Genomic DNA, 12,150 nt, shown 5'->3' with positions numbered 1-12,150 from the left:
GAGGAGAGCAAATGCCACAGAGTTTAGGGGGAGAAACCCATCCAAAATGAGAAACTTTTGGCTCCTGCGGTCTGTGCAAATGTTTTCCAAGTGTCCAGACGCGGTGCAGCCAAAGCTCTGATAGCGGACAGATGTTCCTGATTTTCCAGAAGATGTTCTGCACCATTCAGTAACCCCAAGAAAGAAACATTTATATAACAAACATAATAAAATGTGTTCTAATCCTAAAATTACCAACTCCTGGAATCATATCTCGAAAAAGAAACCCAATGTGCTGAGAGTTTTGAACTCCAGTGCCAACTCAAGCAAATGCTGTGTCATTTGGAGACTGAGGGAATCACACATCTGCTACTGTAGCTGACATAAAAGATCTGAGTTAGGTATTCACCACATTTCTATGAATGAGTCAGAGCCGCAGTCTTTATTTTGGAACGTTTGCAGCTGTGAGAGGAACAAACAAGCAGGCAGCGCGCAGTCACACAAACAGTCACCTGCAGATGCAAAAAGAGTGTCAAAAACATATGAATCACACGGTCTCTTCAACAAACATCTTAACCTATTGTTCAATCTTTCTTTTCAATTCCTTATGAGTATACACTGGTTAGCAGGCGTACTCATTGCTGATTGGCTATCAGGTTAAATTGCATTGTATACCGGCTCACTTTTAAATACCAAGGTTCTTGAATCTGATGTTCATTGTATGTTAATTAATGATAATTGACGACAATTAACTCACTGTTGAAATCAGCCTTGGTATATCTTAAAGTCAAATCCGTTTCATCATTACAACCAAAAATCGCACATTTACATACTGATCTTTTTTTTTTTAACAACACCTGTGCTACTGTACTTTATATTAGGCAACAAAAAATGACTGCAGTTAATGGTGGCTTTGGTTTAGGCACCCAAAGGTGTCCTGTTATTAAAAATAACAGATAACAGGTAGTCTTACCTAGATTCATGGAGAAAAAAAATTGAGTAGATTATTTGTATAATTAAACAGTACATGCAATGATTTCTTTAAAGTGAGATGTCTGCTGCTTTGTTTACTCAATACATTTAATACATTTGAATTGATTTGCAGTTGTACCAATGCTATTGGCAATTTGATAAACCAGCTTGAGCAGTACTGCAGAGCTGCACTTGAACTATGTCTCATAACCCACCTTTTTTCTTAAATGGACACACGTGCAATCATGTCTAAAGCAGCATCATTGTGCACATGATAATGCACTCCCAACTGTGCCATTATAGTCACTAATAACGCTGAATATCTGAGAGGGTTATTCACAGGTTTTCTCAAAAGATTAGATACATAAGGTTGTGACCTTCTTATGTGGGATTTGTGTTGCTGTCTGTCACACACTTGATGCACAGATGCATCGTCACACTCACGTAGACAGATGCAGCCACAGACGTGCACCAAATGTACAGTTCAGAGTGTGGGAAAAAGAGGACAGTGAGAAAGCCACCACGCTACCCGAGCGGAGAGCGGTTTGTAAAGTGTTACACAGATGAGATGAAGCACTCTGGCCGCCAAACGGAGCAAAAGGCGCAGAGGAGGAGAGGCAGAGACTTATACCTGCTGTGGTTTCCACATGTTTCTCTCTTTCTTTCCCACTCTATCCAGATCTGTCACTTTCACATGCGTTCTTTCTGTTAAACTGTGTTTCTATCTATCAGTATCTGTCACCATCTTGTCTTTCTCTCTTTCTCACACACACACACACACACACACACACACACACACACACACACACACACACACACACACACACACACACACACACACACACACACACACTCACAGGCACCCAGTTCCCACGGTGGCGGGGGGAGCTGAGCGGCGTGTCAATCTGCGCACAGCGTCACCTCTTTTCACTTGTAAAAAGGAAGTAGCGCAGGGCTTTTGTTATTTGAAGTCCCACAGTCTAGTCGTCTGAAAACAACTGGAATATATCCGCAGTTTATGATTTAAACAGCCGCCTGTAATCTCCTCCTCTGAGGTGTTTTTATAAGGATCCTAACAACCGTTTGGGGTTTGATTGTACTGTCCTTTCCATTTGGTTTGTTTGATTTTTCGTTTCCCTTCACAAGTCCTAGCTTATTCCTAAACGCACGCAAAGCCTCCGATCAGACATCGGATATTTACCCCCGAACTTCAGTCAAAGTTGTATTCATTGTGTTCTATATTTGCGCGCAAATTATGGAATGTGTTCAAAGGCACTCAGTCATTGGTTTAAGGGTCACACAGCAGGGAAAGTTGAGCCAAGTAATTATCAGACACCTCTCCTGTGTAGTGTATCATTATCAGCACCTTTTATTGCCCTAAGCCATTGAGAAAGGGTATCAATGAGTCCAAATGCTCCATCTTGCCTTAAAAGAGACATTTTTTATCAATCATTTGCCCAAAATGTATGTAGCAGTGAGGATATGTATTCCCTTATAGAAGCAAATCGGTGAAATAACTAATTCACCTGTTTTGATGTGCCCACATGCCTAATGTAATCTTCCAGTGTTGCGTAAACTACCTCATGAGTGTTGGACATAAGTTTTCTGAATGTCTATTTGGCTTTATTTTTAGTAACCTTTTGCTTTGCACAATCCTCTAATGCTCTGTAGTCTCCGTTTACATCGCAGCCAGTGAAACGTAGAGGGAGTTCCTGTTGATGTTAATCCAGTGGATGATCCCTCACACCGTGCCCGCTTTCTCAGCACTTTACTGTTCTGGCAGCACCATGCCTCTGGCTTTCAGTCCGCTTCCTGGGGTCGGCAACAGGAGATCGGATGTAGGGCTCACCGTTAATATTGCTGCGGGCGGCTTGTTTAATATTTCTGCAACAACATTTGGCTCCCCCCTCGGATGACCACGCCCCCTCCCTACAAATTCACAGGAGCCTTGATCCCTCCCCCTAACCGAGCCGGCAGCCTATAACCTCCCCGGGTTTCCGCCCATTCCTCCACAGTTGATTCTTTAGGACTGTATTGTCATGCAAATAGAGGACGCGTAAAATATTTCCCCAGAGCGCAGCGCAGAGCAGAGACTCACACGGACCGCGCGGAGGACACAGACCGGGGACTCACTGTGGATTTGTATCGATTTCGTCGCTACGGACCCGTCCATCTGTCACAGGTAAGTCCCAAATCTGCAGCGGATTAAATGTTAAGTGGCAAAAATGAGCGGTGTAACCGTGCGTAAACGTTTACGCACGGAGTACCCTGCTCTGACTGCTGGATGTGGAGGAATGTGGGGTCTCCCCGGAGTGTGTTGGTGAGGAATCGAGATTTATGTGGACTCTGTATGCTTTTTTGTCTTTCCCAGACCACATGAGCAGCGACATATAGCCGGGACGTGTAGCCAGGACCAGGAAACAGGTCGGACTCTTCAAGGAAAGTCTGCGGAGGCTACCCTGTGGAGATAGTGTGGTCATATTTCCAATTTGGCCGAGTGGAGTCGGAGGTGTCTCTGTTCTCCATCCCCTGCTACAGGCTACCTGCTGCTGCTTCAGAGAGAGGGAATACATCCGCAGACCTCTGGATCGCTTTTCAGCACCCTAATATGTTTTAGAGGATTTTAGGATCTCATATATTTACCTTTTTGCACACCGAGTGTGTTATTTCATCTCTTGTCCTTTTTGGGATATAATCAGCTCTTTCTCCTGTTTTAAAACTTTTAAGTGCCTTAATAACTGGTGGTAATCCAGTGTAACTGTGGCATTGTCACCATACCAGAGACGCTCAACAGGGAGAAGACGATTATTGTCAGCTTTAGAGCCCGGGCAGGATTAGTGGTTCCCCCACCCTCCAGCGAGTTGCAACCATGAGCCAGGCGGATGTGTCGACTTGCTCCGCGCCGCAGAGGGTTTTCCAGGAGGCGGTGAAGAAGGGCAACACCAAGGAGCTGCATTCTTTGCTGCAGAACATGACAAACTGCGAGTTCAACGTCAACTCCTTCGGGCCTGAAGGACAGACGGCCCTGCACCAGTCCGTCATTGACGGCAACCTGGAGCTGGTAAAACTGCTGGTGAAGTTTGGCGCAGATATCCGACTGGCCAACAGGGAAGGGTGGAGTGCTTTACACATCGCCGCCTTCGGGGGCCACCAAGACATTGTGCTATACCTCATCACCAAGGCCAAGTACTCCTCTGGCTCCCGGTGATCTGTCTCTGCTGTCAGGTAAAAATAAAAAATCAGAAAACAACAAGTGGAAATAAAACTGCAACACACGGAAAGCCAAGCTCTTGCTCTTCATAGTTGTGCCAAATTATCCTAGAAAAGAAAGTCAAAACAGGCCTGCACAGTAATCTCCCCTCAATGTTAACCAAACGGGGCTCTCTGTGCGCTCCGGAGCCAAGCACCACACGGGTCATACACAGTGCTGCAACACGAATCTTTCACATAAAAACAACGCCATTTCGGTGAGTTTGTTGGTACTAAAGCTTTCCTCTTGAATGTGTCTCCTAGATCCACTCTAAAAGAAGCCAGTGTCTGTGTATCATGTGTGTGCTTGGACTCCAGAGTGCAGATGGTCCAGTTTTATTTCGACCCTTCCATCCCCAGAATACAGCTGAAAAGTTTCTTTGACATGTTGCTCCTCATTTTAAAACCCTTTCTTTAAGTTATTTTATCTTAAAATAAATAAATAACGGCACTTGATGCTTGTGTGGCTACATGCTGGAATACCTGAAAGGGAAGACACATGAACACGAGAAGAAGGGTTGCCCTCTGTTGGCTACCAGAGGTCTGATTCCTTTAATAGATTCATTTGTTTTTTACTCAAAGAGCGGCATTGTGGCTATCCAACATGCTTTCAGATGTGTAACCATTATGTAACAACAATTGTGACTCCATTATTGTTGTGAAGTACTGTACACAATAGCTTTATGTTTCTGTTTTATTTTGAAAGAGACAGTAGCTGAATGCGCTCTGTGTTGATCTTGCCATGCTGGCGTCCAACTTCTTCAGGCCAGTGTGACCACTTTTGGGTCAATGTGTTATATTATAAGAAAACCGCTGCTTCCGCTTTGTATCAAAACAAAAGTTGCATTTTTTTTTTTTGGAATTCACTTTATAATCTCCTTTCAGTATTTTATGAACATCCTAGTCATCACTGTGAAAGCGGGCTGGGTTTTTTATTTATGAAGGTACATTGAGAAGATGCATTTTCTTTTTTTGAATATGTTGTGGTTCTTCTTAAAAAATCTTGTGAGTGTAAGAGGGTGACTCAAGCTGCTTCAGTCTCGTAGTGTAAACTGTCCCGTGTGGAGGTATATCTGCAACTTCCCAACCTAGAATCCCCCTCCCTGTTACAGCCTGTTGACCCCTCAAGAGGACTTTCTCCCCTTTCCCTCCACCTCCTCCTCCTCCTCCCATTTAAAGGACTTTGTTTGGTTGCCTTTGCCAGCTACCTCGACTATAAAGTATTCTCAAGTTGTTCAGCTCTCTCACACCGCTCTGCCACGTTTTGTTTGGAGTCTGAAGAGACTCACAATTTGTCTGTGATCATCCGCATATCAGTGTGTTATTTTTTTATGCTTTTGGACTTCAAAACAGGACATGCAATGAATCCACTCCTGCAGCCTCAGTCGGGACAGTTTATTCTACACTACAACCAAACCAATTCTGACAAGCAAAGCATCGTTTTTTCTGCAAGGGACTCTAATTTCCTGTTTCTCTGTATCTCTATTTCACTGCCATTGTTGCATATCTTCCCGCTAAAACTCTTCTTTCCCCCTATCTGTCATTCTTCATCATTCATATTTTATTTTTTCAGTCATACAAAAATGGAATTGTATCGCATGACTTATAAACGCAGGGAGTTTTATTGCACAAAAAAATGCGGAGCCTTGAGCGCCCCCAGTGTTTGGGCGGGGTAACTGCAGGAGCAAAGGCTTTGGAATAGTTACTACTTACTACTGAGCAGGACCCTTATACTGTTGGACGATGAAGACTTAAAAAAAGAAAAGAAAAGCAACACCACATGACTATTTGCAGGATTTCACTGAAAAGGAAAAAAACAAATTTGGATTAGATAAGTTTCCTGAAAGTCATGGCACCCTAACGTTTGTATCAATGCTGCTTGTTTTTTTGTTTCTATTTTGATGTCTTTTTGTTTTGATTTTACAAATCCTACTGCTCAAATCACAGTTTTGTCAAAGCTTCACAGCAGCACAGGTTCACCTCATGAGATGCTGTTGAGAGAGTGTGTTTTTAAAAATTCAGCTTGTGTGTGTGCGTGTGTTTTGTCTGTCTGTGCGTGTGCTTCTCATGAGTCCCCCACCTGTGTTGTCACTGTATAGCCCCAGTCATCCAGACTGATAACTTCCCATTGTTACAACCTGGAACAACCACAAATAAGTGAAGCGATAGATCCACTACATTATGGTATAGATTTGGTATCAGGCAACAATTGAAATATGCATCGATTGTCTTAAACTTGATGTTTTATTTTTCTCTCTCTTTTTTGTTTTGTTTTTGAATATTGCACTGATGACTGTTGTTGAAAGTTGGCGTTTATTTGTCAACATTTAATTTTTTTCTGAATAGAAAAAAACATACACAACAAAATACTATTGTATAAATATATGCTCCAGGTGATGATGTCCTAATATGTGTGTGTTACTTTGTGGAAAAAACATTGTGTTTTTTTTAACAAAGATGCGTGTATCTTTGTGATTGGGTGTATGTATATATACATATGGATATATATATATGGACGCTGATGATGATGATGATGATGATATCTTGGGGCACTTTCTTTTCTGAAGTGCTGTCTTCCTGTTTTATTTGAAAGGGGAATAATACATTTGATGGTAAGATCATTGTAACATGATTAAAAATTGCACGGTTGTGTGGTTGTGTGGCTTACCAAGGTCATAACATTTATGACGTTAGGAGCCAGCCGCCGGAGTGGTGAGTGAGATGTTTCTTTGTTTTGTTTTTTGAATAAGACTTCTTTGGACCAAGATGTGTTTCTGGTCTTGCTTCATTTCAAGCAGGAGGAAACGGCTGATTTTTCATGAGTGATGCAGATGTTCCACCATGTTTGATTTATTTTTCCTGTTTGTATTCTTTTTATTTTTGAACATTTGTAACACTGTGATGATGACATGATGTCATGTGGAGATGAGTGCTGTATTATTTTTGTACGTTTGTGTACAAGCCAGTAAAGAAATCATTAAACTCAAACCCTTGGTGTATGCATACATTTCTTCCTCTCTCCTTCCCTCATGTGATTTTCCTAGAAAAGTTTGTAAAACACACCCCTTCTCTCTCTCTCTCTCTCTCTCTCTCTCTCTCTCTCTCTCTCTCTCTCTCTCTCTCTCTCTCTCTCTCTCTCTCTCTCTCTCTTCTCCCTCCCCTATTTTCCAAGCCGGGCCCAACCCAGATCCCCCATTCTCTCCTTTTGTCATTCATCTGGCCTCATCCTTTCACTGCCGGGATAAAGGAGCCCTGGTGCATTGTGGGTAGGCTCGGTTTAAAGAAGGGTCCCCTCCCCTGTGTGTGTTGTGGGAGAGCCGGTTTTATGTTACCCCCACACACACTCAAAAACTTCCCAACACACACTTCTTCTCTGCGAGTAAGGAGGGAGCTTTACACTAATTCAGTTCCCTGCTAACAACCTGCTTTTACCCCTCACTTCATACACATTTCACTTATTAACACAACTCTTCTTTCTGCATTTAGCATTTCACTAACTGCTTGCTCAAGCTTTGCACCTCTGCTTCTAGATAATAAGCAGTTAGCTGGTTTGTTGGACCTTGTTTTGTGAATTTTATTGCGAAATATCCTGCTGTAATGGTGCATGAAATTGTCCTGAAAATAGTTTGATTTTCCTGTTACTCGCTCTCACATAATTTGGACCAGTCAGGAGTGAAAGATTTGAACACATGGATTCATTTGCAGCCAAAAGCTGTTGAGAAACTGAGTGAGTGCTTGCTTTTAGCTGGCCTACAAAAGTTGATGTGATTCTAAAGCTTTAACGAACATTTTTAATCCTTTCCTGGGTTCTGATTTGACTTCTTGTCCTTGTGTGTGAACTTGTTGCATTGTTAACAGAAAAAGCACAAGACACTGCGTTACATTTTTCAACACATGTATTGTCCCCCTGGTTCCCTGCACCTGTTTCTCTGAAATGCACCCTTTCATTAAGTCATGTTCTCTCCTCGTTTCTTGGAAAGGCTGAGTTGCGACTGATATTGCACGGCTGTGGGAGGGTCGTGGGAAAAGCGACACTACAATACCTCTTTCTACATGTCGGACCTGTTCGTGTTGCAACATTGACTGGGTGTCAACCAGTAGTTGAGAGCATATGTTTGAGCAATGGGGGGTTACAAATGTGATGGAAGTGTAGTTTGAGTGCTTTGTGATCCTGATGGAGTAGTATTAAAAGTTGTACTGTAAAAGTTGAAGAATAGCTGTTAAACTTGCTTTCCATCTGGAAATTCGCCATCCATAACTTGGCTAAAATGCACTGTGACCACACAAATGCACCACTCCAATGCATGTCTTCATCATACTTAACACTGAGAAACGTAGCTCCTTTTTAACACCATCGCCTCTGTGTTTTGATACCGAACGGGCTATCTGGCTTGCTCCTCGCCCGTCCTTTCCTCTCTCCCTCCCAGTCTCTCACTTCTGCAGGATGTTTTTGTTGAGCTGGGTTCCCTATTGTTCACACACTGAGTTGGCTGGCCTCCCAGGGTTGCTGCTGCTGGCTGCAAGGCCCCCTAATAGGTTCTTCATGTGCCTTGGCTTCCCTTCGCTCGTCTTGGTCTGGCCTGTGCACGGAGCAGCTTGCAGTGAGCCAGATAACATAAGGCATTTTGGGAGGATTTCTGCAGGAAAAACTAGAGGAGTTTTTTGTTGAACTGCATTAACGCTTAAACCAGAGCAGCACCAAAATCACTCGAGTGGGGACATAAACAGGTCAAATCGGGAAAAATAACAAGGTCCAGCCTTGTACTTGTGTATATTTATATATCTAAAAGAGAAACGTAGTGGAATAGTGTTAGTTTCTCAGCGGCTGCAATCATCTGTGAATATCTACCATCTCTATTCAGATAGCCCATTGTTCACCACCTCATAAAATATTCATATCCATGCTAACACCCCGCACTTAAAGGGTTACACTAAATCTGTAAGACACCAGATTAACTGAACATCTTGTGATTTGTGTTAAAATGCAATTTAATTGCTTCTACAACGCCAAATTCTTCATTCTTTGATGGCTCCGGTTATACTGGTGCACAATGATGGGAGCTCAGATTGTGGGATCTCACGCATTACTTCCTTAAAGTGCCTCTGTATTATCAAGATGGTGCAAAGGAGTAATGATGTAATACTAACGGCTTGATTGAATGACATCCTTTTTTTTTTTTGGCATTAGAGGACATATGAGGAACTTTGGAGCTTTTGCAGGACCCTGTTGATTGATGAAAAGCCACGTAAAGAGGAACTTAAAGTAAAGTTCAACAGGTTTTCCAGAGTCTTGAATCAGACTTCCCTTTAGGTTGTGATCTAGTTGAATTTTTTTAAGACAACTTTTGAACTGTTTCTCTTGAAACTATATGTAAGGTACTTGAAAAGTCCTTTTATTCCCTTTGTATCAAAATCTTCAACTTGGATGACCCAAACACACTTTGTTACCAGACTTAGTTCGCTTATCTTGTTGATTGTTTTCTTTTTTGTGAGTGGTTTATTTCCCATGATAACTCCACCCAACTTTGGGTGCAATCAGCATGAGTAATTGAAAAATACTTGTGTGGGTGTGCATAGCCTGAAAATATGTTTACGATAATGGAGGAGCCAAGGCACCGCAGTCATGAAATGCTTACGGCTGTTCAGGAAATTTCCCACTGCATGCACACCTGTAGACCCGAGGCCTCATTCACAAAGATGTTCACAGAACTTTTCAGTTTTGTAACTTCACTCTATTCTATATTTAAATAATCATACCCTCAATTCAGTCAGGAGCAGTAGTATAGTACGGATGAGTGTGGAGTTATTTCAGATTTTTCCTGCCTTTAATTACATTATTGATAAGAACGTGTTGTTTCTGTCATTACAATACATAAAGACCATATTCAAACTTGCATTGACTTATTATTGAGTGTAATTGAATGCAGCACAACAAGCTCCAAAGACACTACTTCTATATCATCAAGCTAACAGTTTCTTATCTGCATACTTCGCTGACTTTGAGGAAAAGATTAAGCAACCATCCAGAGTTGTGTTGCACAGATAGTGAGACTTCTATGACTAATTCATCAAACCTGACTCTCCTTTTTGCTCTGTTTTGGTCTCTACCAGTTTCTGATACAACACAGGATGGGTTGCATCCTTGAAAGGACGCACACTACGATGGGTGCGTCTTTCTTAGTCTGCGTAGTCTACAGTGTTAACGGTTTGTGTCCCCATCTGTTCCTGCCCTAACCGTAACATGGTGGCTCTCATGTCACCTTGCAATGGGTAACTAGCTACCAACCAGCTAATTTAACCAATGACAGATATTGTTGCCAGTCCTTTTAAAGCTCTTGTCAGGAACTTTCTGTTTGTGTTGATTGTGGCTCCTTCTGTGGATAAACGAGTACCTGTTTTTTTTGCAGATTTATTATTGTAAATGTGCAAATGTACTTATTATTTACATAAAATCTTACCATGATGTATTTGAACTTTCAACTGCGTCACTCTACAAGAATCTTTGCAGTGGGAACAGTTAAAAAAGGAGGTTTCTGTAGCATGCAATCAATCACCTGGACTGACACTTACACCCTGCCAGTAGTTTTAGACATCAACAGTACCTCTACAACAATAACAATAGCCAACCTGTTATTGGTCCTTTTTGATTTTGTAGGCCATAAAGACACATCAATATACAATTCAGTCTGTTTGGTGGCCAGCTAAAAAGTCCCCACAGGCGTTCTAAAATAATGTAAAGTTTTAAGACCCCTTTAAGCTTTTTTAAGAAGCATTCTTATTGCTAGCCATTTGATTATTTGTAAACCAAAGAGTTACATTTAACAGTTTAATCCTCAGCCACCACCTCGTATGACTCTGTGCACAATGAATCTGGGTATAGGTTGGACCATGAAGGACACATTTGGATCCTTCGTGACCCAGGAAAGAAGGTTGCATTTGAAGAAGCCTTCGAAATGCCGCAGCCTTCAACACACTGCTGTGACGAAGTGAAATGTGAAGGATGCAGTCCCTCAACCAGGAACAACTAATATTGCCACCTTTAGTTAATGTACATTCCACTATGCTAGCTAGTTGCTAAATATGTCAGAGTATCTGGTGCCAAACAAGAGTATGCTCCTTTTTTTAAACAGCATATTTGTATGCAAACAATGCAACAAACTATACAGCAACAAATGGCAAAATGCTCTGTGGAGCTTGGAGTAGCATAGTTCTTCAGATGGGTTCAGTGCTAACCCTACCCTACCACCTTGCATGTGACAGAGCATCTCCTCCCATAACTTCATGTTTTTATTGGGACAGGTATCCATGTCCAGAGTGTGCAATCAGTGGATCTTGGTATTCTTATTTGCAAAAACTGCTCTTCCTGGTGTCTTAAATTACATTCCTTAACCCTTAATTCTCAACTTATCATTATCATTTTTCATGTTTATTTATCCTGTGTGAACTTTCTATTTTACTCTTGAACTGTGTTCCCTCCATGAGTTAGTACATTTTTTTCCATGAATAGAGAACTCCATCATTTCCAGCAATGTTCTGACTCATGAGAAGCTAAATCAGCACAGAGTCAGTGATGCTGGTTGTGGATGACAGTGAGCTTTAAATCCTGCTGATACGACACTTTCTCCTTGAAAACAAAAACATGTCTGTCGCTAAACACGACCAAGTGAACACCCCCTCCCCAGAGTCTGCCTGTGAGTAAGAAGGGGAGTAAAAGAACTGAAGTTAGAGGGAGAGAGAGAGAGAGAGAGAGAGAGAGAGAGAGAGAGAGAGAGAGAGAGAGAGAGAGAGAGAGAGAGAGAGAGAGACAGGTGGTCGGGCCGGTCTTTTCCTTGCCCTCCGCTCCTTTTTGAACTTTTCTTTCATTCTTCCAGTTCATTCTGTGCTTCTCTCCATAGCGCCAGTGACAAGGCGCTCCATTCACTGCCTCATTCTTCCACCTCTCCCCTCCTC

The 12,150-nt window shown here is 42.1% G+C and overlaps 1 protein-coding gene across 1 annotated transcript; it reads left to right on the top strand.

Moving 5' to 3' along the window:
- Window positions 1-2,912: 2,912 nt before the first annotated feature.
- nrarpa (NOTCH regulated ankyrin repeat protein a) lies at window positions 2,913-7,203 on the top strand. The gene is made up of 2 exons (XM_034708961.1): window positions 2,913-3,133; window positions 3,323-7,203. The coding sequence occupies exon 2, from the start codon at window positions 3,821-3,823 to the stop codon at window positions 4,157-4,159; it is 339 nt and encodes a 112-aa protein (XP_034564852.1). The 5' UTR covers window positions 2,913-3,133; window positions 3,323-3,820; the 3' UTR covers window positions 4,160-7,203.
- The last annotated feature ends 4,947 nt before the right edge of the window (window positions 7,204-12,150 follow it).

This window comes from Notolabrus celidotus, chromosome 19 (assembly GCF_009762535.1).
Source record: "Notolabrus celidotus isolate fNotCel1 chromosome 19, fNotCel1.pri, whole genome shotgun sequence".
NCBI classification, from domain to species: Eukaryota; Metazoa; Chordata; class Actinopteri; order Labriformes; family Labridae; genus Notolabrus; species Notolabrus celidotus.
Note: the sequence above shows the minus strand (reverse complement) of the source record. Positions and strands in the feature narration are given on the sequence as shown.